Source organism: Carassius auratus, chromosome 41 (genome assembly GCF_003368295.1).
Source record: "Carassius auratus strain Wakin chromosome 41, ASM336829v1, whole genome shotgun sequence".
In the NCBI taxonomy this organism is placed as follows: domain Eukaryota; kingdom Metazoa; phylum Chordata; class Actinopteri; order Cypriniformes; family Cyprinidae; genus Carassius; species Carassius auratus.
The window spans coordinates 5367691-5387552 of NC_039283.1; the positions used below are offsets into that span (position 1 = coordinate 5367691).

The 19862-nt window shown below is 37.2% G+C and overlaps 3 protein-coding genes across 4 annotated transcripts; 1 reads left to right on the plus strand and 2 right to left on the minus strand.

Moving 5' to 3' along the window:
- Positions 1 to 201: 201 nt before the first annotated feature.
- On the minus strand, positions 202 to 11099 carry LOC113059893 (ATPase family AAA domain-containing protein 2-like). 2 transcript variants are annotated; one of them, XM_026228555.1, is made up of 29 exons: positions 10792 to 11099; positions 10166 to 10299; positions 10011 to 10063; positions 9770 to 9920; positions 9505 to 9586; positions 9340 to 9430; positions 9025 to 9174; positions 8798 to 8909; positions 8437 to 8460; positions 8061 to 8165; positions 7776 to 7884; positions 7583 to 7698; positions 7272 to 7446; positions 7096 to 7184; positions 6837 to 6996; positions 6638 to 6728; positions 6196 to 6510; positions 5698 to 5818; positions 4510 to 4696; positions 4230 to 4415; positions 3956 to 4091; positions 3661 to 3857; positions 3415 to 3574; positions 2130 to 2252; positions 1887 to 2045; positions 989 to 1423; positions 757 to 890; positions 507 to 635; positions 202 to 349 (listed from the first exon to the last, which is right to left on the minus strand). In XM_026228555.1, the coding sequence occupies exons 1-29, from the start codon at positions 10927 to 10929 to the stop codon at positions 317 to 319; spliced, it is 4095 nt and encodes a 1364-aa protein (XP_026084340.1). In that variant the 5' UTR covers positions 10930 to 11099; the 3' UTR covers positions 202 to 316. The 2 variants fall into 2 exon arrangements, with proteins under 2 accessions (XP_026084340.1, XP_026084341.1); XM_026228556.1 differs by lacking the exon at positions 8437 to 8460.
- A 461-nt stretch (positions 11100 to 11560) lies between these two features.
- On the minus strand, positions 11561 to 14664 carry LOC113059894 (proteasome subunit alpha type-2-like). Its single transcript, XM_026228557.1, has 8 exons — positions 14575 to 14664; positions 13603 to 13679; positions 13323 to 13455; positions 12793 to 12915; positions 12574 to 12655; positions 12377 to 12450; positions 12235 to 12292; positions 11561 to 11854 (listed from the first exon to the last, which is right to left on the minus strand). The coding sequence occupies exons 1-8, from the start codon at positions 14613 to 14615 to the stop codon at positions 11738 to 11740; spliced, it is 705 nt and encodes a 234-aa protein (XP_026084342.1). The 5' UTR covers positions 14616 to 14664; the 3' UTR covers positions 11561 to 11737.
- A 2284-nt stretch (positions 14665 to 16948) lies between these two features.
- LOC113059895 (coiled-coil domain-containing protein 127-like) lies at positions 16949 to 19856 on the plus strand. The gene is made up of 3 exons (XM_026228558.1): positions 16949 to 17027; positions 17860 to 17986; positions 18778 to 19856. Exons 1-3 carry the CDS (start codon positions 16953 to 16955, stop codon positions 19461 to 19463), a joined length of 888 nt encoding a protein of 295 aa, XP_026084343.1. The 5' UTR covers positions 16949 to 16952; the 3' UTR covers positions 19464 to 19856.
- The last annotated feature ends 6 nt before the right edge of the window (positions 19857 to 19862 follow it).

Genomic DNA, 19862 nt, shown 5'->3' on the forward strand with positions numbered 1-19862 from the left:
CATGCATCGCTTCTTACACTCAAGTGGAATTTTCCCCATCTTTTCTACTAGCTTGATTTAGATATTATCTGACACAGAAGAGTAGAAATCACAAGTGATTACAGTACACAACTATTTGCAGTACTTAAGTCAATGAATAGATCAGATATTTTTACCATTACCAAACTATATGCTTGGTATAAAAAAAAACAAAGACATTGATAATTGTGATTAAGGCTTTAATATGCACAACACTAAAAGACATGACTAAAGAATTAGCGAAATATAATTTATAGACCAGTTATAAGAAATATATAGTATAGTTTATTAAAAAGAACTAGGAAAACTCTTCAACTTCTTTTGACATCTCCTGGAAAATAAAAGAAAATACATGTTATGTAGACAAATAAAGTCAGTAAGCCTTTTAAATATGAAATAAATCACACCTAGGTTTAAAGTACTGTACAATCAGCAGAATATTGAGTTAATAAGGCAGCAGGACATATTCTTGCATCATCTAAATGTACCTGTATAAGTGCAGTTTTGTCGTAATCTTTCCTGTGTCTATAAATGCTCTGGCACAGCAGAGCATACAGTTTCTCCAGTTGATTGACCTCATATCCCTCTGTCATGTCCAAAACTGTCTGTAGAAGTTCCTGAATTAATAATGAAAACAGTGATTGAAAACACCTTTTCAATGTAGAAGTCATGTTAACATGCATACTTGCTTCTTCAGTTTTCCCACTATCTGTTATTGATATTATATATCTGACTTACTTTCAGTTTGTTGTGGTCCACGATAAGAGGCATGTTCTTCTGCTCAAGGATCTTCATGGCAGCATCCAAACTGATGAGACTCTGCTGTTCGGCCTGCATCTTAAAACCTCTCGTCATCCGCCTCAGTCTCAACTCTGAAAATTCCATGCAAACTCAAGTACTGCTTCATGTTCATACAAACACCACAACTTTTATAAAACAAATGCTAAATATTTTTTTGTGATTTGCTAACCTGTTCCTGGGATGTCCTCTGCACTTGGCTCCGTCCTCTTAGGTTCAGTGCTCTCTGATTCTTGGACACCATTTTGGCCATTTATGGCATTATTCTGGTTGGTCTCAACACTCATGACTTCGTCTACTGCAGAGGCAGTGTTGTCATGTTCTTGTCCTTCATTAAGGATGTTGTTATTCTGTGCTACAGCCGTGGATTCTGAGGGTTCCTCTGTACGAGCACAGCAATCAGTCTCCATTGACTCACATTCAACATCTTTCATCTTCTCTGGATCTTCACTCTCAGCCAGTTTTCCATCTTCCTCTTCATCCTCTTCTTCGTCCCCTGATTCTGTTGTGTTAGGGTTATCTTTTGAGTTCAAATGTGAGCAAGATTTCTTTCTGCGGATGACTCCATTTCTCCATCGGTTTTTCCTCTTTTTTTTCATCTGTGAAGCTGTGGACAGACAAAACATTTCATTCACAGTCTGCATGGAAGAAAGCCTACCAATCTGACTTAGTCAAAAGTACTGGTAAAATAATTGATGAAAGTCAATGCAAAAAATTTGTTCATATAAATCAAACAATAGTGACAAGAAAAACAAAACCACTCAGTCTCTTTAATTGAATTGGCAATTTTTTTATTAGGACATACTTTTAAAGGCTACATTAATATTTAACTTTAAAAAAAAAAAATTATTATTATTAAGTAATAAAATATAAATAAATAAAATAAAATATTAGCATTAAATAAAAAAAGGCATGTAACCGGCAAATGTGTCCCAAAATGAAAATAAATAAATAATAATAATAATTTTACAATGGTATCAAGATACTATAGATGCTAAAACCTCAAATCCTACCTCATATGCAAGGCAGTTTTGAGAGGCTCTATAGCACTGATGTCAGTACAGTATCACCTGAATTAATTCCTGTTTGATATGGTGAGATCACTGCTTGTGCTGGCACAAGTGTAGCATCTTTACTGGGTGCTGGATCACCAGTCTTCTGCTCCACTGTAGCGGACACCTTTGGCAGCACATGGTAGTAGGCAGGAGTGAACCGTGATGAGGTGGAGCCTGAAAATAAAATATTATAAATGTGAGTGATGACCACAGTCTCACTAGAAATCCACATATGATCTAAAGTAGCATCAGTGAAACCTCGTTTGATGCGAGACTCCTTGATCTCAGCGCAGATCTTCTCAAAGTCCTCATCTAATTCATCTCTGATTATGGCATGCACGGTGTCCTTAAGAGCACAGGCACGGTGTCTGATGAGCCGATCTATTAAAAGCACAAACATCATTGATTTTGCATGCCACGGAAATCCCACAAATGTTATGTAATTATGCAAAACAAACTTGCAAAGTTACAAAAGTTTAGTCAAAAGCAGTGATTGATTTTTTTTGTGATTAAATAATTTTTTATATTAATTTGTCTTTTTGTTGTTAAATTAACATTAATGACAGAAGGCACAGCTTTATTAGGGCGCTGTCCCTTTAAGACCGACTGCGTGGATCCAATATACTGATACACAACCATTTTTTTTTCTCAGCAACTGCAACTTACATTCAATTAAGACAAAACCAAGTGTTTATGAGGATACTCACCAGGACGGGCATTTTTTAATGCTTTGGATGTGACTGCAAGCACACAGAAAACCGTAGTGGAGTCTGTGACTACCAAATGGTTTAAAACAATGGTTTTTTTTAAACAAATTTAAAAAATGTGATAGTTTTGTGATGATGCAACAATGCCCCATTCAGGCAAGTGACAATTCTGTCAACTGTAACAAAATGCTGTCTCATGAAGCAGCTCTAATTGTAGCGCAGGCAAGATGCACTGATGTAACGCCATGTTGGAAGCGTGAAAGAGAGAAAACAAGGTACCGCTGAATCACTCATGCGGCATTCATATGACTAATTTGATCTGATATTCTATTTGGATTTATTTCCATCTAATTTACATGCTATATTAAATGTTTGTGGGAATTTCCCGCATTTTAAATGCAAAACCTGTGGGAATGAGTAAAACTATGCGACGTGCAATACCGGATTAAAAATATAATCTGTTTCACAGATATTTGTGAAGTAAATTTCCAAGACTTTCAAAACTTTCTGGGTTTACTAGTATTTCCAGGCCTGGAAATTGCCTTTTTAAAATTCCATGACTTTTGCAGGTTTTTCCACGAACCCTGATAATTGGCTTGAGTTGTTAAAAATCATGGATTCACTCAGTAACAAAAACACAGTTGTGTGTTGCTTGGAGATGCACAACAGCTCAGCTGTGGCTTTATTAGAAGCTTTTCATTTCTCAAATTGAGCAAATTCTCAAATTAACACAATATTAACTCGTTTATTCAGCTATTGTATAAAGTTATTACCACATATAAAATTGAGCAGCTATATAACGGTTTTGTTTTTCATGGTTAAAATTCTCAGCCTACCTGAGGGGTCTCTGTCTGGGTTGTACTCAAGAGCATTCTGCCAGATCAGATCCACATCCTGCAGGTAAGCTGCCACAGTTTGATACTTGTGCAGATCAATTTTGGAGAGAACTGTGGACAGGTCCATAGGCTGTTTGATGACTGTAGTGTAATCGGGAACCTGCATCAAAAATGGCACTGGTTCACAAATATCAACAGCTGGAGAGAGTTGATACAGGGGCTGCGGGACTAAAATCTTAGTCTTACCTCCTCTGTGTCCACAGGCTTTGTAAAGGCCTTGAAGCGTTTGTCCTGAGCCAATCGGTTGGTGACATCCCGCAGGAAGAGGCGGAGTTCCCTGAGCGTATCCTCTTCCTGCTCTTCTAGTTTCTGCTGTTCCTGCTCAGAGAGCTGGCGGGGAGGCGGTGGAGGGGCCACCGGTAACACCTTCAGAGCCTGGAGGACTAAGGAGAAGAAAGCAGGAGTTATCACAGGTTTGCATGCAAATGCTAACAATGTGTAAAACATTACAGAGAGAAAGAAAACAAACAAGAAAACTCACCCGCTTCTCTCTTAGATGCTAGTGGTTTAGCAGCTTGATTTAAAATAAGGTCCTCAAAGAATCTGAGCCTCTCCTCCCGAGATGGAAGTGGAACATTGAACACCTCGCCATACTCAACATGGAAAAGGTCCTGCACCTTTAAACAGGTAAACAATCAAAAAATAAATATTGTCATACAATAACATTACAGTAGAAAAATTGCATCAAAAAGGCCATTTCATTTACTCTTGAAGCCAAACAAGCCCCAGTAATGCTTATACAGCACATGTGGTACCTCAGGATAGAGCGTGTGGTGAGGAAAGCTGCATGTGGCGAGGAGGAGGCATGGGCAGAATGAAGGGATGTCCTGCAAGAGACTGATGAATGTGGCCTTTAAAGTTGAGCTCACTGTGTCCCACCAGCGCTGGATGTGTGGAACATACAGAATGCTCGGGGTGGTTCTCCTTGCTTCACAGAAAACCTGATGTACAATATAGATTGATAGTCATTTGATTAAAAAATGTCATCTTTGTATCTAGTATAAATTGACTCTAGTATAAATTCAGCATGTTCACCTGTGCACAGGCCTCCTCTGGGGTGGCTGAACTGACCCCATACAAAACAGCAACATCGAGGGTGTAAACAGTGAATTTCTCTAGGGCATGAAGAATAGCAGGAGCCAAGTGTGAGGTCTGACCAGAGCCTGATGTCCCACAGAGCAGCAGTCTGGGTCTGAATGAGGTAGGCTGCTGCAGGGCACTCCTGCAATTCATGTAATGAAAGCAATGTAGCAGAGCACAGAGATGGCAGGCAAGTCAAGACAACTACAAATATATGAACATTTTGAACTCTCCATTATTAATCTCAATAATATTATTGTTATTATTACAATAATAACTTTTAAAAAATGTCCCAATTTATGTGGTTATTTTCTTACACATGTATAGGCATGACTAAGAACAACTTTTGTTGATGATAAACTGGATCTGATGAAAAGCATTAAAAAAAAAATTACATCCTGTCTTAAAACCTTTGATTACACAAAACTTTGTGATGATATCTTTTCTCTCATATCAAGGCTTCCTGTGAACTCATATCTGTACACAGTGAATTGTACCACAAATTAACAGTTCAGTCAAGAAAAGAGAAATTGTGTAGATGAGACTCATGTCTAACCCTTAAAATGGATAACAGAACATTATTGCTTGTGCAAAATATTGCTTGTGCTTCCCCATGTGCACCAAGTCAGCACAGAAGTCAGTTCAGTCAGGACCACTTGAGTCAAAAATACCATAGACAATTCTTTAGTCAAAATATTGTATAGCTTTTATTTGCATGATTGTTAAAGTTACATTTGGCGGTATGGCTCTGTTCTAAGTTACCCATACATTTCATGAGCTCCATGAAAGCTAGTCAGGTAACAGCAGCAGCTTCTGGGGACAATTCCATTAAAACTGGGAGAGCAGCAAATAAAATTCCCTCATTGAGAACAGAGCATGCATCAATGAAAACAGTATGACATTGATTAAGTTAACAAAGTTAAGGAGGCGATCGGGGAGGAGGTGGGTTGCAAGCAATGCAGTGGAAGCAGCCAAGCATCATACTGAAAATGCACTTAAATAGGGCGCCCTGTTTGAACAGACCAATTGAGTGCTTTAGCGATCAGATCAGCTGTTAGATCTGGGTATCAGCTGACAGCAGAGCTTGACTACGTGGCCTGCCTGAACTGACGCTGAAACGCTATATTTAATCGCATTTCTAACCTGTTCAGATGAAGAGCACTTGCAGCCGGTCCAGTGTTCTTCTGGCCTTTATTAGTAATGCTCACGGAAGACCCCTCATCTTCACTCTGTAGTAGATCATCCAAAATACCAAACACACCCTCTAAAATAGAAAATATTAACTTGCATTGATTATGAACTTCAAAATACAAACTAAATAAATAAACATGAATGTTGTCGTTCCATGCAAAGCACACTGACATGATATTAAGACCGGGTTTCCCAAACATTGATTTATTTGTGGCGGGCCACAAATAAAACCTCTACCTCTCCTGCTCTTAAAGTGCCTCCTGCTGGCAGAAAATGAATTTGCATATACATATACTGTATATGGGGACAGGGGAGTGACACAACAATTAGAGTGTAAGGCTGTGGGAAACACTGTAAGGTCTTAAGAGTTTGGCTGCTACAGTGTTATGCATGCATGTTGAGTGTTTTAGCTCACTGCTAGGGGGAAAGAGTGATAAAAACAGTCTTTACCAGCATCTCTTTTCTTCTTGAGGCCCTGCTCTACATGAGGAAACAGTCTTTGCAGCATCTCCATGGCGTTATTGAGGGCAGAGCTTAGCAGGGGTTCAATAACAGGTGTGAACGCTTTAGCTGGAGAGGCCACTGCCCTCTGTGAAGCTGGAACTATCTTCCTCATGGCCGAGAGAAAGTCCCGGCCACTCACGTTGATGGACTCCACATCCAGCAGGAGCTTCTGGGAGGAAGCATATATCTGGGGATAGCGTCTACGCAAGGCGCACAGAGCTGCTTCTGAACATACAGCTTTGATGTCTGCGCCACAATAACCTGGAAGCACAGAGAGAATTTTGACTATTGGTATACAATAAAGAATGATAGTGCAGGACAGGATGAGATGCTGTTACGTGAGATGCACTCAAGTCATTTCACATAGTGGAACAGGAAAAGCTCTTACCAACACACTTGTCAGCCAACTCTTCACGAAACACATCAGACAGCTGTGGGTCCCATTGCTTGGTATGAATCTTCAAAATATCTTTGCGAGCCTAAAAATCAGCAACAACGTCTTGTACATTACTATAAAACAAAACAAAAACTGCAGTCGAAAATAAACAGTGTATTATGCATTCCACAACAGAGCTTGAAACTCCCACCTCTCTGTCTGGTAGGCCGAAGAGAAACTCTCTGTCAAATCGTCCAGGCCGTCTGAGCGCAGGATCGATGGAGTCCAGACGGTTAGTGGCTCCAATAACAATGACTTCCCCACGGCTGTCTAGCCCATCCATGAGAGCCAGGAGAGTGGACACGATGGAGCTTCAGACAACATAAACAACAAGCAATAGAACACAAGTTTCATAGCATGTAAGCAAGAAAAGATAAACATAAAAATTGCAGAAAAACAGACTAACATACCTGTGTATCTGGTCTTGCCGGCTGGACCGAACAGGTGCGATACCATCAATTTCATCAAAGAAAATAATTGATGGACGCATCTGGTACGCCTTCAAAATAAAGGACGTAGAAAAAATTAGGCATTCAAGAATGACTATTTCTAAATGAAATTTAATTTTAGTTTAAATGTGGGCAACCTGGTCAAACAGGAGGCGGAGCTGTCTCTCAGACTCGCCCACCCATTTGCTGAGGCAATCAGCTCCTTTTCTCATGAAGAACGCCACCTTCCTCTCACCTTGACTGCACTCGTTTGCCAGGGCTCGAGCTACCAAAGTCTTTCCTGTGCCAGGAGGGCCATAGAACAGACATCCTCTGGAAACACATAGCATTTAATCAACATACATTCTGCAAAAGCTGATATTCAGCATTACCTCTCATTTTTGCAAACCGATTGTTAATCATCCAACTGTGCATTTTAACAAATATTTATCAATATCGCTTTTCATACCTCGGAGGCTGAATCTTAAACTTCTCAAAGACTTCAGGGTAGAGTAAAGGAAATACAACCATCTCCTTCAGTGCAGAGATGTGTTTTCCTAAACCTCCAATGCTGTCAAAACGCACCTGCACATGGAAACCCAACAAGTCAACCACAGGTCTCTACAACTTTTTTAAGTTCAAGTCGAATGGCAAATACATACTGTTTGGTCAATTTGCATTGGATCAACATCTGCAAGACTTGCTCCAATTTTAATCCTGTCCTTGTGAATTCCCAACAAATCTTCTTTTCGTAAATTCATAGGGAGGCATCTACAAAGGGAAATGCATTTAGATTTTTGTTACAGATATGATTCTTTATTGCAAACACAAAACCAACTACAGGTGCTGTATTTCAGAGTTATTTGATTTGTCATGTTTACTCTGCAAGACTTTGTACCCAAGGTTCTTTTGAAAGCATAGCATCTGTAAACAAAAAAAGATTTTACCTGTTTATTGACCTGCTACGACTCTTACTTCTCCGCCTCTCAAATTTCTCTTCATCAGAAGAAGAGGATGAGGTGGAGTCACTACTGTGGATGGCATGTCTTCTCCTGAGATGACAAAGGCAAAAGTACAAAAATACTTTTTCTAAACTTTTAAAAAACATTTATAGCATCAATAAAAAGTTTAAACTTTCATAAAATATGCCACCACCACCTCTTTTATCCCATACCTCTTTACAAAACATGAATTTAAATGCGCCTAAAACATTTGTGTTATAATTATGTAAGTGTGACACATCGTAGATTGTTGCGTTTTCTTCTCTTTAAAAATTCCTGAATCATCCACATGCAGATGTGCTGCAAGAAAGCTTGGTCTTACCCATCACCCTCACTCCTGCTACAACTACAGCACAAGAAACACACACAAATGAGTGGAAACACAAGAGTGCCTCTGAGATTATAAAACAGACACTACAGTGTAAAGTAGAAATGTGCTTTTTGGACTAATCAGGCTGGGATGTTGGGTGATAAAGGGGTTCCCATCTGAACTACTTTTTATTTGCCGGTCTATTAACACAATGTATTTGACCACTGCATTGTGTGTCTTGTACAGATCCATTTTCAAGTCAAAACTCAAAACTATCCAAATTATCAATTATCCAAGAGTTTTCTCTTTCTTGACAATTGGATTAAATTATGACAAAAAAGAATTTGGAGAAAGACAGATGACTAGTACTGACCTGGTGCCCCTCCTGTTGTTGTACAAACTCCTGGGACTTGAGGAACTAAATGTGTATCTTCGTCTTATTGGGGTGGAGTGACGCTTAAAAAATATGCTCTGCTTTTTTGGCTCTGTAATTAAAAAAATATATACAACAATGAATATGGAAACAAAGCATGAGACATAGAAATAGATGATCCTAGTACATTTAAATGCATGTTCTGTTTAATTGACCATAAGACCAACCATCAAGAGGCGCCTGGTAACGCACAACAGCTTTTCTTTGTCGAAACTCATAGCGCTTTCCATTGTCTTCTTCGTCTTCATCCTCATCATCTCCCACATCATTTTCTTCCTCACCTTCTCCATCCTCCTCCTCCTCTTGATCACTGTATTCTGAAAAATAAATACAGGTTGGTTTAAGTTTCCAAATACATCTGGGGCTAATAGAAATGTTTTTGTTTTGGGTCTGTAATTCAACAGTGACACAGGACCACTGTTAGATAAAGGTGCAGGAAACACTGGTTCAGAATTAAGTAGTTCCTAATTCACAATCATTACCATTCTCCTGGTTATCTGAACTCTCTTCTTGTCCTCTTACTGAAGATTTTGTGATCCTCTTCCTCTTTGTCCCAGAGTAAATTCTCAAATTCTAAAACAAAACACAAATACAGCTGAGTGAAGTTCTGACTGATCACAGCAGTGCTGGAGGAGTCAATGACGCACCTCCTCCTCACTGTCTCTGCTCCTCAATCTCCGACGCATCTTCTGCATGTCATCCATCTTCTGAAGTACAGCCTCTGCAGTGCTAAAATAGACAAAAACAGCCACTGAATGTCAAGAGCAATGGAAATAGCCACACACAATGCCAGCTGCACATTCAAGTTTGAAAACAAAGGTATATTTAACTCATCAAAAATGGAAGATCAAAAAATCTGACATAAATTAGTCAACAGAAATACAACGGTATGTTTTCTATATAGGTGCATACTTTGTAATGAGCCTGTTGTAGAGGACCGACTGGTTCCTAGCATCAAGCTTATATCGTGTGATTCTGGAGCTACGTCTCACGACACTGTCTTCCTCATGCCTTTGAATCCCAGCATGGAGGTTTCTAGAAGTTGGAGTTGATTCCATCTCATCTGAAGAAAGATTTTATTTTTATTTTTTATAAGCTGAAAATCAACAATACTGCTGTCTTAAAGTTTATAAAATACTTTTGACGTTCCCACCTGTGTGCTCATCTGCTGACCTCTCCACCTCAGCCTGAAATCTTGGAGATTTTCTATGAATGCATATATAAAAGGAATACACATAACAAATAAGATATGTAGTTAACACAACATTACAGATTATTAAATAGAAGATTAGACCATGAAATTCCCACCTTAAATGCATCCCACTTTTCTCGTCTTTTGGAGGAGATTTGCTTGTTTGTCCATTCATATCAGCAAAGGTGATTTTTTTCCCTCTTTGAGCTCTGCTACTCATGCTGTTTTCCTCCTTTACAGTCAAAAATCCCTAAAAAATTATCATAGGCATACATCATAGTAGTGTCTGACATGCTATACTCTATATAAAACCATTTCAAACAACAATTCATCGGACTTCACATTATATGATGATTATTTGTAATTTTCAAAAGTGTCAAACCACATAACTATTTGCAGTTGACTAAAATGTTTAAGTGTGTAAGTTAAATATTACATTTTTATTTTTGACTTGCCAACTAACGTTACCCATCTACTGAAATGCACATCGCATTATTGAAACATAAAATCCCGCTGAGATGCTCAATGTAAATTATTACCGCTGTATGTGTATCCGACGTAACACTTCACATCAACGTATTTTTGTTTTGTTAACATGTCGCGCGCTCATGCAGTTCACTCGAGCATCTCGCGCTTTTAACCGCCAACTTTGTTTTGTTAAAGGGAATGTTTCACTGTAACGTTATGTAAACAAAATAAATACTAACACATCAGTAGTTGTAAAGAAAAGGTCTTGACTCACATTAGCTGGACTGTCCTCGGCGCTTGTTAAACTGTCATCAGGGGCCTTTTTCAGCCGCGCGGACTTTCGCTGAGGCGGGTTCAGAGAGAGAAACTCTGAGCTGCAGTCCAAATCACCGTTACTGCGTAACATCACCATCTCTTACGAGCCTTATAAGAGCTTCAGATCATTCGCTGTCAAACTCACTTCAAAAAGTTTTCGCCAAGATTTTAATATGTCAAATACTTTGTACGAGAACACATCGCTTTGTAAACGCACTCCGCTCCTCCTTGATTTCTGGCGCCACAAACGTCACTTTCACACGACACAACGCATAATACGAATGTCCTGGCGAGACGGAAACTAGGGCCGTTTAAGCGAATGGACCCCCTAAAAAAAGTATTTTTTCAAATATAAATAAGGTATTCAGAATAATATAATTTAACTAAGAATATACGTTGCTGGACCTTTCACTTACATAAACATTGAGGCTTTTATCCATAGAGGAGTAAATCGATTTTGCGTAGGAATAATGGGGGAAAGGAGAACCGGCTCATTTTTGGCGCGCCGTGAGTGACGCGGCTCTCAAGATTCTGATTGGCTGACGCAAGCCAAACCCCCTCGAGAGCTTGTTTTGGGACTCAAATGCAGAAAGAGATATTGAATGCCATAAATATTTTCTAACTGCCTTTTCAAATTAAAGTAATGATATAAGTATCCTCTGTTATCTTTTACGCAGTTTTCTCAAATCTTAAACACTGCACAACAGAACAAATGGAAACAGTCAACAGGCTTTCTAAAGACTTGTTTATTTTTTCCTCAAGTAAGAAAGAACAGCAAAATATAAACAATACAACTTTCACTTATTTCCACTCTTTTACAATGCTCGTGGATAAGTACTAATGAAGTTGTACTAATAAAGACAAGACAATCAGTGCTCAATCTACAATTTTGAAAGATAATTTTTTTAAGCAATGGCGGCTAGATAGTCTTTCACCTCCGCTGGGGTCAGTCGCCTAAATCCTGCTTCATTGCAGATTCCCACCTCAATGTTTTCCTCAGTCATTTGACCTTCAAAGCTTTCCTGTAACAGAAGTAGTCATAGTTAATATTAGATGTTTGACATTTTAATCTCAGGCAAACAGGGCCTAAAATAAATATTCAGCAAGTCAATTTAAGGTTTTGGCAAGTAAATAAAACCCCATGCTTTGTGACAGTTACAGTTTCAGTGAGATATTGACTCTAGCTCGTTTGTTACAAATGCAAAATGAAAACCAGCTAGATAAAGACATTTAATTGCGATAGGAAAATTATTTTAATAATGTAACAGTTTCACAGCTACCAAATATTTAACCTTAGGACATAAGTTAATCTTGGATCTTGTATGCAAATAATAACGGTATCAAATACATAACTGCAATTAACAGACCTTTTAGCAACTGTTGCTGGGTTGTAAATCATTACCTTAAGAGTCAGAATAGCAGTGTGAATCGCATCTTCCAGTTCCAGATCCTCGTTGTATCTAGAAAAGGAAAAAACAAATGAGATAATATATGTTTAGGAAGGCTAAAAAGGTTTTAACGCTTTCAGTTATTACAATTTATACCTTTTTTCAAGGAATGTTTTCCCATTCACATAGTTCTTCCCCATCGCTGTGGCTTTCCATGCAAAGTATGCTCCCTTAAACAGATAAAACTCCATCTTATTTTTCTAATACAGTGCATTATAAAGCTAATTTAGGGTTTGTTTCAGTTCAAATTTACAGATTACAGTAATACAATAATACCAAAGTGAATAGCATACCGAGGGGTCAGACTGGAAAAGGTACGGACGGTCTTCATCCCAGCCAGCAATCAGGAGTGACACACCAAATGGCCGAACACCTCTGTGTCGAAACAAAAAACAAAATCTGCAAGTTATGCCATTGTCACTCTGGTAGATGGATACTCTTTTTAATTTAGCAAAACAGCTGTTTGTAGAGCAACTTCCAGAACAATATCAATGAAGATATAACACGCATACCCTGATTGTGTGTACTCCTGCATAACAGAAGCCACCCTTTGAACAAGCTGGCCTGTAGGAATCGGCTCCTGATAGACCAGATAGTACTGCTGAGCCAGCTTTCGTGCCCTTCGCAACAGAACCCTGCAGACATGATTAAAACCCGTTACAACAAAACTCTTATTAAGAATCTTACATTTGCCACACAATCCTTCCTTTCTATTAAAAGCATGACAATGTGAAAAATCAAGATTAGGTTTTTTTTTTCTTTCAATGAAAATGGACACAGCCTAAGGTCATCCAAGATGCAGATCAGTTTGTTTCTTCATTTGGAAAAGATTTAGAGAATGATGAAACAAACTCATTTACATCTTTGATGACCTCAGGGTAAGTACATTTTCATTTCTCGGTTCCATTAAATATTTTAAAATATTAAAACTATAGTTTTGAATGTCAACTACACATATATGTATATACGACAGCCTTGCACGTTCTTTATATTACGAATCATTATTATATAGCGTTTATTCATGTAGGCTCCAAGTCCGTACCTGTAGTCTGGACCCATGCCACTGTAGACCATACCGATGTGTTTGGTTATGGGCTCTACTTTGTGAACACTTTGCTCATCATACAGTATAGATTTCTGCTTCTTTTCCGTAGCCAGAACAACACCATTCGAAGCTGTGAAAAATAAATAAGGATAAGTTAAAGTGACTTTCTATATAGACACAGTTCACAAAGCTCAAAATAAGCACAGGCTAAACCCATAAAGCTTTATAAATTATGCAAATTTAAGACACACATGATGAATAAAAGAACATAATTAACCTTTTATTCCAACTGAAGGAGCACCAGCAGCTACAGCTGCCAGAGCATACTCAATCTGGACCAACTTCCCTGAAGGGCTGAAAACACAAAAATAAGAAAAAAGGTGATGTGATTTCAAGTATTTTTTGAGCAATTATTATATTCATACACATACATATATATATATATATATATATATATATATATACTGTATAGATAGATAGATAGATAGATAGATATGCGTGTAGTTATTTGTATCATAATTGTAATGTGTATAAATGTTTGTATGTGTATGTAGGAATGTGTGTGTGTGTGTGTGTGTGTATGTATGTATGTATGCATGCTGCATAAGTATTTGTGTGTGTGTGCATATTTGTAGTTATTATGTGTAAGGTATATGAGAGATACACTATTCTAATTTTCTATGTATGTGTCTTAATATGTATTATTGTTACCTATTTTATTCTTATTTTTTGCTCGAAATAAACGTACTACTAATAATTGTAAGGTGAAGGGTTAACTTATTATTTTTTTGTACTTTTACATTGTCACAAAAATGTTCTGTTTAGTTACACTTTATTATAACAACTAAAAACATTACTGATAATCTATATGCTCATTCAAGTACATTCATGCAACATCAGCTCCCCATGATTCACTGAAAGCGAAAGTAAAATCAACAAATTTCAATCAAAGACAAAAGTGAGCCGAGCCGAGTCAAGTCTGTCCCTTAAACACCCATGAGAGGGCACAATTGGCTTCTCAGGGATTAATTATGTGTTTAGTTTATTCTGTTCATGAACGTTGATGCACGTGAATGTTAGAAGCGCTACATCACAAACACAGTGACTCTGCATCAGCGACCGGATAATGATTTAACACCTGATTGACGGAACGCTCTCCACAAACCTCAAGTGTCACGATTCGGTAAAACACACACTCGTTTGATCTTGGTGAACACATTAGATATAACAAAATAATGACGCTTATTACCTGAAAGTGGTGAGAGAGAAACTGTACCCTCTGTCTGCCATGACTGTGTCTGACTGTAGGGGAAGTGACGTCACGCACCTAATGGATCTGATTGGCTGAAAGAGTTTCTTGGGTAACAATGGATTGTGGGTATTTCAGCCTAAAGATGAGTTTAAAATAACTTTGCATTTCGCGTTTTATTTTACCTTCACTAATTAAAACCATATAATAATAAAAAATATAATTATAAATGTTCCTGTGGCTCAAGTGGTAACACAAGGTTGGGGGTTCGATTCCCAGGGAACACAAGTTAGGTAAAAACGGTCTGAAATAAATTGCTTTGGATAAAAGCATCTGCTAAATGCATACATTTAATTTTATATATAATTTTTTTATTTAATCTTAACTATTCTGAACATATATTGCCCTGACCCTATAAATGTACTACAAATCCCAGAATACACGGGTGTAGAACCACGCGCTGGTGCACTGCAGGTCTTTTTGAGCTGTGACCGTGAGGATATTAGGGCTGTTAAATTAAAGGGAAATAAAACACAGCATACAATGTCATTATCAGGTTTAATTCAGATTCTCGGACGTACTCTGCAGCGTCTGGAGCTGTTTATCGCTGTGTGTTTTTTTTTTTTAGGTGAAGTAATAGAACAAAAGTGATAAAATATACATAGTTTTGTCTTGATCTATCATATTTACGCTAAATAGGCAGCATATTATTATAAATATGTGAAATGTGCATTTATTTTAATGGTTTGTATGATGATTCAAGTTTGCTTTCGCTTTAATGTTAATTTAAAAAGTATTCTATAGTTTTTTTATCATTATTTAAAAATATTATTTTTTTATATTTATATCATATTGAAGTCGAATGTATGCCCTTTATCTTATTTTTTAAATAATAAATGGACAGTGATTGTGGTGAAGTATATTTGAAATGCTACTGTGTTTTTAAAAATAATTTGAGTAACTCAGTTTGAAAATTATTTTATTAATACATCACATAAACTTTTTCTTCAGGGCCAGCGTTGGCAGTAAGTGGTCCCCAGATTCTTCCTCAGTCCCATCACAGGAACAATTAAGAAAACTCTAGTGTCTTGGACAGTATTGTTTGGATGGCAGCTCCTAAAAAGAGAAGAACCATTGAAGTCAATCATTGCAGAAGACAAAACCCAAATAAACTGATACAAGGTAAGTCAAGGTAAGAACTCACTGGTTCACTGTTATAGCATTATACAAATTAAAATAACTTTCAATGCAATACTTTGCTGTAGTAAATAGCAATTTATCCTTTTTTTCTTCTCTTCACCAGCACAACATTGAGCCATGTCCAGAGTGTGGCAACATGAAACTAAAGCATACTCTGTGTGGATTCTGCTTTGAAAAGGTCAGGAAGGAGACGGCAATGATTCGAAAGCAAATCTCCATCGTGGAAAACAGACCTCTCAATGCTCCTGCTGTAGAGTTTGTTGTTTTGTATGAAAATGAAACACACTCTGAAGCAGATAAAGACAAGAGAATAATAGAATGCAATCGGAAACGTCCTCATTGGTTTAACATGTGACTGCTGTTAAATAAAGACTTTTGTTAATTAAAGTTTAGAGTTTAGATTTATTTTATTTTTTTCACTGAACCATATTGTGAAAAATAAGAGTTAACATGGATAATTAGAAGATCAATACAACCTTAAGTCATTATCATACACCTGTTGTGGAGGGTTTCATTGTCAAAGCTGAAAAAGGGTTGAAATTAAAGTTAAAAATTATTTTTAAAATGGTGTGAACGGGACCCCGATGTGAAGCAGACTGGCAGATGATCAGTGGGTATCAAAGTCACATGACAGTGTAAACCATGTTTTCTTTATCCTGTTTAATTTCAAAATCACATTCTTATTTGAACTGACGATCATTTATGCCAATAGGACACCATTGTAGAAATCCATATTAAAAACATATTACCATCGTATATGTCAAAAAACATGGTATTACTATAGTGCATGTTCAAAAAATTATAAAAAAAATATCTATTTTTTTACTACTTACAACTTAGAGATCTCACTTAAATGCGAAGGATCTCCGACCTCTTCTGTCCATCAGTCTGCGCAACTCTTGCGCATGTGCTAGTATGTAGAATCTAAAATGAGCCGCTCTCAGGACTATACCAAAATGCCTCTTTAATTTAAGGGGTGTTCAAAATTTAAAACAACTGCAGTTCTATAGTCCGTGTAAATAAAGGTTTATGTATGACCATTTAATAATAAATATATGGAAGAACAATTCACTTAAACACTATTTCTAATTGTATATGATGTATTTATTATGAATATTTTAATGATAAACAGATACGCCTCCCCTATAGAATGATAAACGGACTGTTGGGTGTTTTTAATGGAATTGCATAATAGTCCAAGGAAGGCAAGTTGTTTGGAAGGATCTCATGCTGAAGACTTTAGATTGTTCAAGGTAAGCTAAGACACAAAGCAGTCAAATGATAACAAATCTATATAATCTATAAGTTGTTAAATAAGTGTGTTTTAGTTTAAATGCACCTTCTAGAGAAATACATTCATCATTTGCAGGGTTGCAGCTTTAGCAGTGTTGTGTTGCAGGTCGCTTACGTCATTGACATAGATAGATAGATCGATAGAGAGATAGTAGGGGTGTAACTGTACACACACATGTCGGTTTTGACACCACGGCTCGGTATGGTTTTTTTTAAATTTTATGTTTAGTTTTTTCTTCCGCTGTACCGAAACCATACCGAGCCTTGCCGTCAAAACCGACATTTAAACAGCGGTTTAATTAACAAATTACTATTTCTTTAACTAATTTCAGTTATAATTAAAAATTTCCAACTTCGACTTCATTACTATTTGTTTTCAAATATAATAATCAGCACTTAAAAAAATGTATGCAAACATGTAAATTGTAAAAAAAAAAATATATATATATGTTTTTAAATTATCTTCAAAATTATAACATTTCTATTTGTTGTTAAAATATATTCATTTACTCAGTGACTGTCATAACTTGTTTAATAACAGATTTATTTAAACATACATTAAATAATTAAGACATCACAAAACGGTAAAATAAAACATATTGAATATTTAGTGTAATATTTTGCGAAATGTTCTTCTCTAGACTTAATTTCTCTAGCAAACTAACACGCTGTGAACACTGATGACTTCATGTGTGCAGTGACACACTGTGACAAATCAGCACCTTTACTGAGCTTGAAAAGAGAGCTTCATCCTTACAGCTCATTAAGTACATTCTTTGACTGTTCTATTAGGGTTTCTTCATGAACAACCTGAACGATCCTCCTAGATGGAATATTAGACCAGAGCCCGCTGGAGGCGATGACGGGAGCAGATGGAATTATGCTCTGCTGGTGCCCATGATCGGCCTGGCAGCATTTCGTGAGAATTTTCCATATTGTTACAACTCAAGCGTCATACACCGTCACATATGTCTTGAATGAGTGTATTATACTACATAAAATACTTTATGGGTTGTAATTAAATCTGGGTTTATAACGGGGGTTGCACGAACAATCATTATAATAAATTCATTCACATATAATAATATTATTTCAAGTTCGCTGAATTATACATGTTGAGATCAACATCTTCTTTATAATCAAATCAGCTGTATAATCAGGTCCTCATCTAAAACTGCTCTAAATCTACTACAAATTATTAAAACTACAATGCGCTGTTGCTCTTTGTTTTTGTTTTGTGTTGATTTATGTGTATTTTATGTGGGTTTTGCAGGTTGTGTTTATTTATATAGTATTTTATAGTATCTATAAAATACAATTTTGTTATTGTAATATTATTTATATACCATTGTATTATTTCTTAATATATATATATATATATATATATATATATATATATATATATATATATATATACACAAATTTAATTTATTCGTTTTATCGTTTTAGTATTTTTAGAACTTTTTCAGATTCATTAAAAAAAAAAGAATAGTTTTAGGTAACATTAACCATTTTAATAGTCCAAAATGTTAAGGTGATAAATTGATACATGATTTCATTACATAATTTGTAATAGATTTAAAGCATTTCATGTGGGGTTATTTTTGCTTTAACGTATTTGTCAAAAGTCACGTTCTTCTTAAATCAAAATTTGGTCTCCCTTGCCAAAGTGATTTAACACTTAAGATATCCATGGGTGTTTTTGGATAGGTTGGATATGGACTCGAGAATCACAGAGCCAGATCCAAGATGTGAAGAACAAGTACAACAGTGACATGGCATCCATTACCAGAGACCTGGAGCTGAAGTACAGGGAAACGCTGACAGAAAACCGGCGGACAGCAGCGCAACTGGAGGTGGAGCTTGAGAAGGAACGCCAGCGTGTGCAGGGCTACAAGAAAGCCCTGATCTCTCAGCAGCTTATGGAGGAACGGAAGCAGCTTCAGCAGGAACGACAGGATCTGGTGGAGGAGAAGAACCGCCTGCTGCAGTCTGGAGTGGCCGGGGTGGTGCTGCGGAAAGCCCTGCAGCGAGAGGAGGACTGGCAGCTCAGGGCTCAGGCTCTGCTAAAGGAACTGGAGGTGAAGCTGGTGGAGAGGCAGGACGCTTTCTGCAGCATCCTGTTGCCACGGGCACATCGTCTAGAGATGGAGAAGAATCTGCTGTTGAAGGTGGCTAAGGACCCGGTGGGTGCCGAGCTGAACCTAGAGGAAGATCTCAGGGACATTTTTAAGAACGACAGACACTGTGCAGATGTACTGAACATGGGTGAGCAGAAGAATGGGAATTTGATGTGGCTGTATCTCAGGTACTGGCAGCTCCAGGTCACTCTGCAGAAACACAAAAGGGCAGAAGAGACGCTAAAAGGGGCATCGCTTAACTCCAGCAGACCTTGATGAGGATAGATCTCTATACAAAACAAGAAGAATTTTCTGCCTATAATGTTTTCCTTCGCTTATCCAAGGTATCCCCATGATTTATTTTTTCTACTATTTATGATGCCAAGTTTTTTTGTGAAACCACTTGAGCCTTGAGTCTTTGACAATCACGCCAGAACATGAAAATGTGTATTTCTGGCAGATTTTTTTAATGCTCCTCAGCTGTACTTTCCTTTTCTTTCAGTTTAACCAGTCATATAGAAAGCAGAAGAATTGGATGATTTCATATTTGTTGCATTACTGATGAACTTTAATAGACAAATGATTCATTTTACTAATACGTACCACAAACATACAAATGATGTTACTGACGTGTAATAAATGTTTTCTGACAAGAAAGAATATATTACAGTTTGA

Coding starts and splice junctions, on each gene's coding strand:
- LOC113059893 (XM_026228555.1), bottom strand. CDS start 10,929: ATGGTGATGTTACGCAGTAACGGTGATTTGGACTGCAGCTCAGAGTTT. Junction 10,300..10,791: donor CCGAGGACAGTCCAGCTAAT/GTGAGTCAAGAC, acceptor ATAATTTTTTAG/GGATTTTTGACTGTAAAGGA. Junction 636..756: donor TGGACCACAACAAACTGAAA/GTAAGTCAGATA, acceptor TTATTAATTCAG/GAACTTCTACAGACAGTTTT.
- LOC113059894 (XM_026228557.1), bottom strand. CDS start 14,615: ATGGCAGACAGAGGGTACAGTTTCTCTCTCACCACTTTCAG. Junction 12,656..12,792: donor CAGGAGTACACACAATCAGG/GTATGCGTGTTA, acceptor GTTTCGACACAG/AGGTGTTCGGCCATTTGGTG. Junction 12,293..12,376: donor AAAACATTCCTTGAAAAAAG/GTATAAATTGTA, acceptor TTCCTTTTCTAG/ATACAACGAGGATCTGGAAC.
- LOC113059895 (XM_026228558.1), top strand. CDS start 16,953: ATGGAATTGCATAATAGTCCAAGGAAGGCAAGTTGTTTGGAAGGATCT. Junction 17,028..17,859: donor AAGACTTTAGATTGTTCAAG/GTAAGCTAAGAC, acceptor CTGTTCTATTAG/GGTTTCTTCATGAACAACCT. Junction 17,987..18,777: donor GATCGGCCTGGCAGCATTTC/GTGAGAATTTTC, acceptor GTTTTTGGATAG/GTTGGATATGGACTCGAGAA.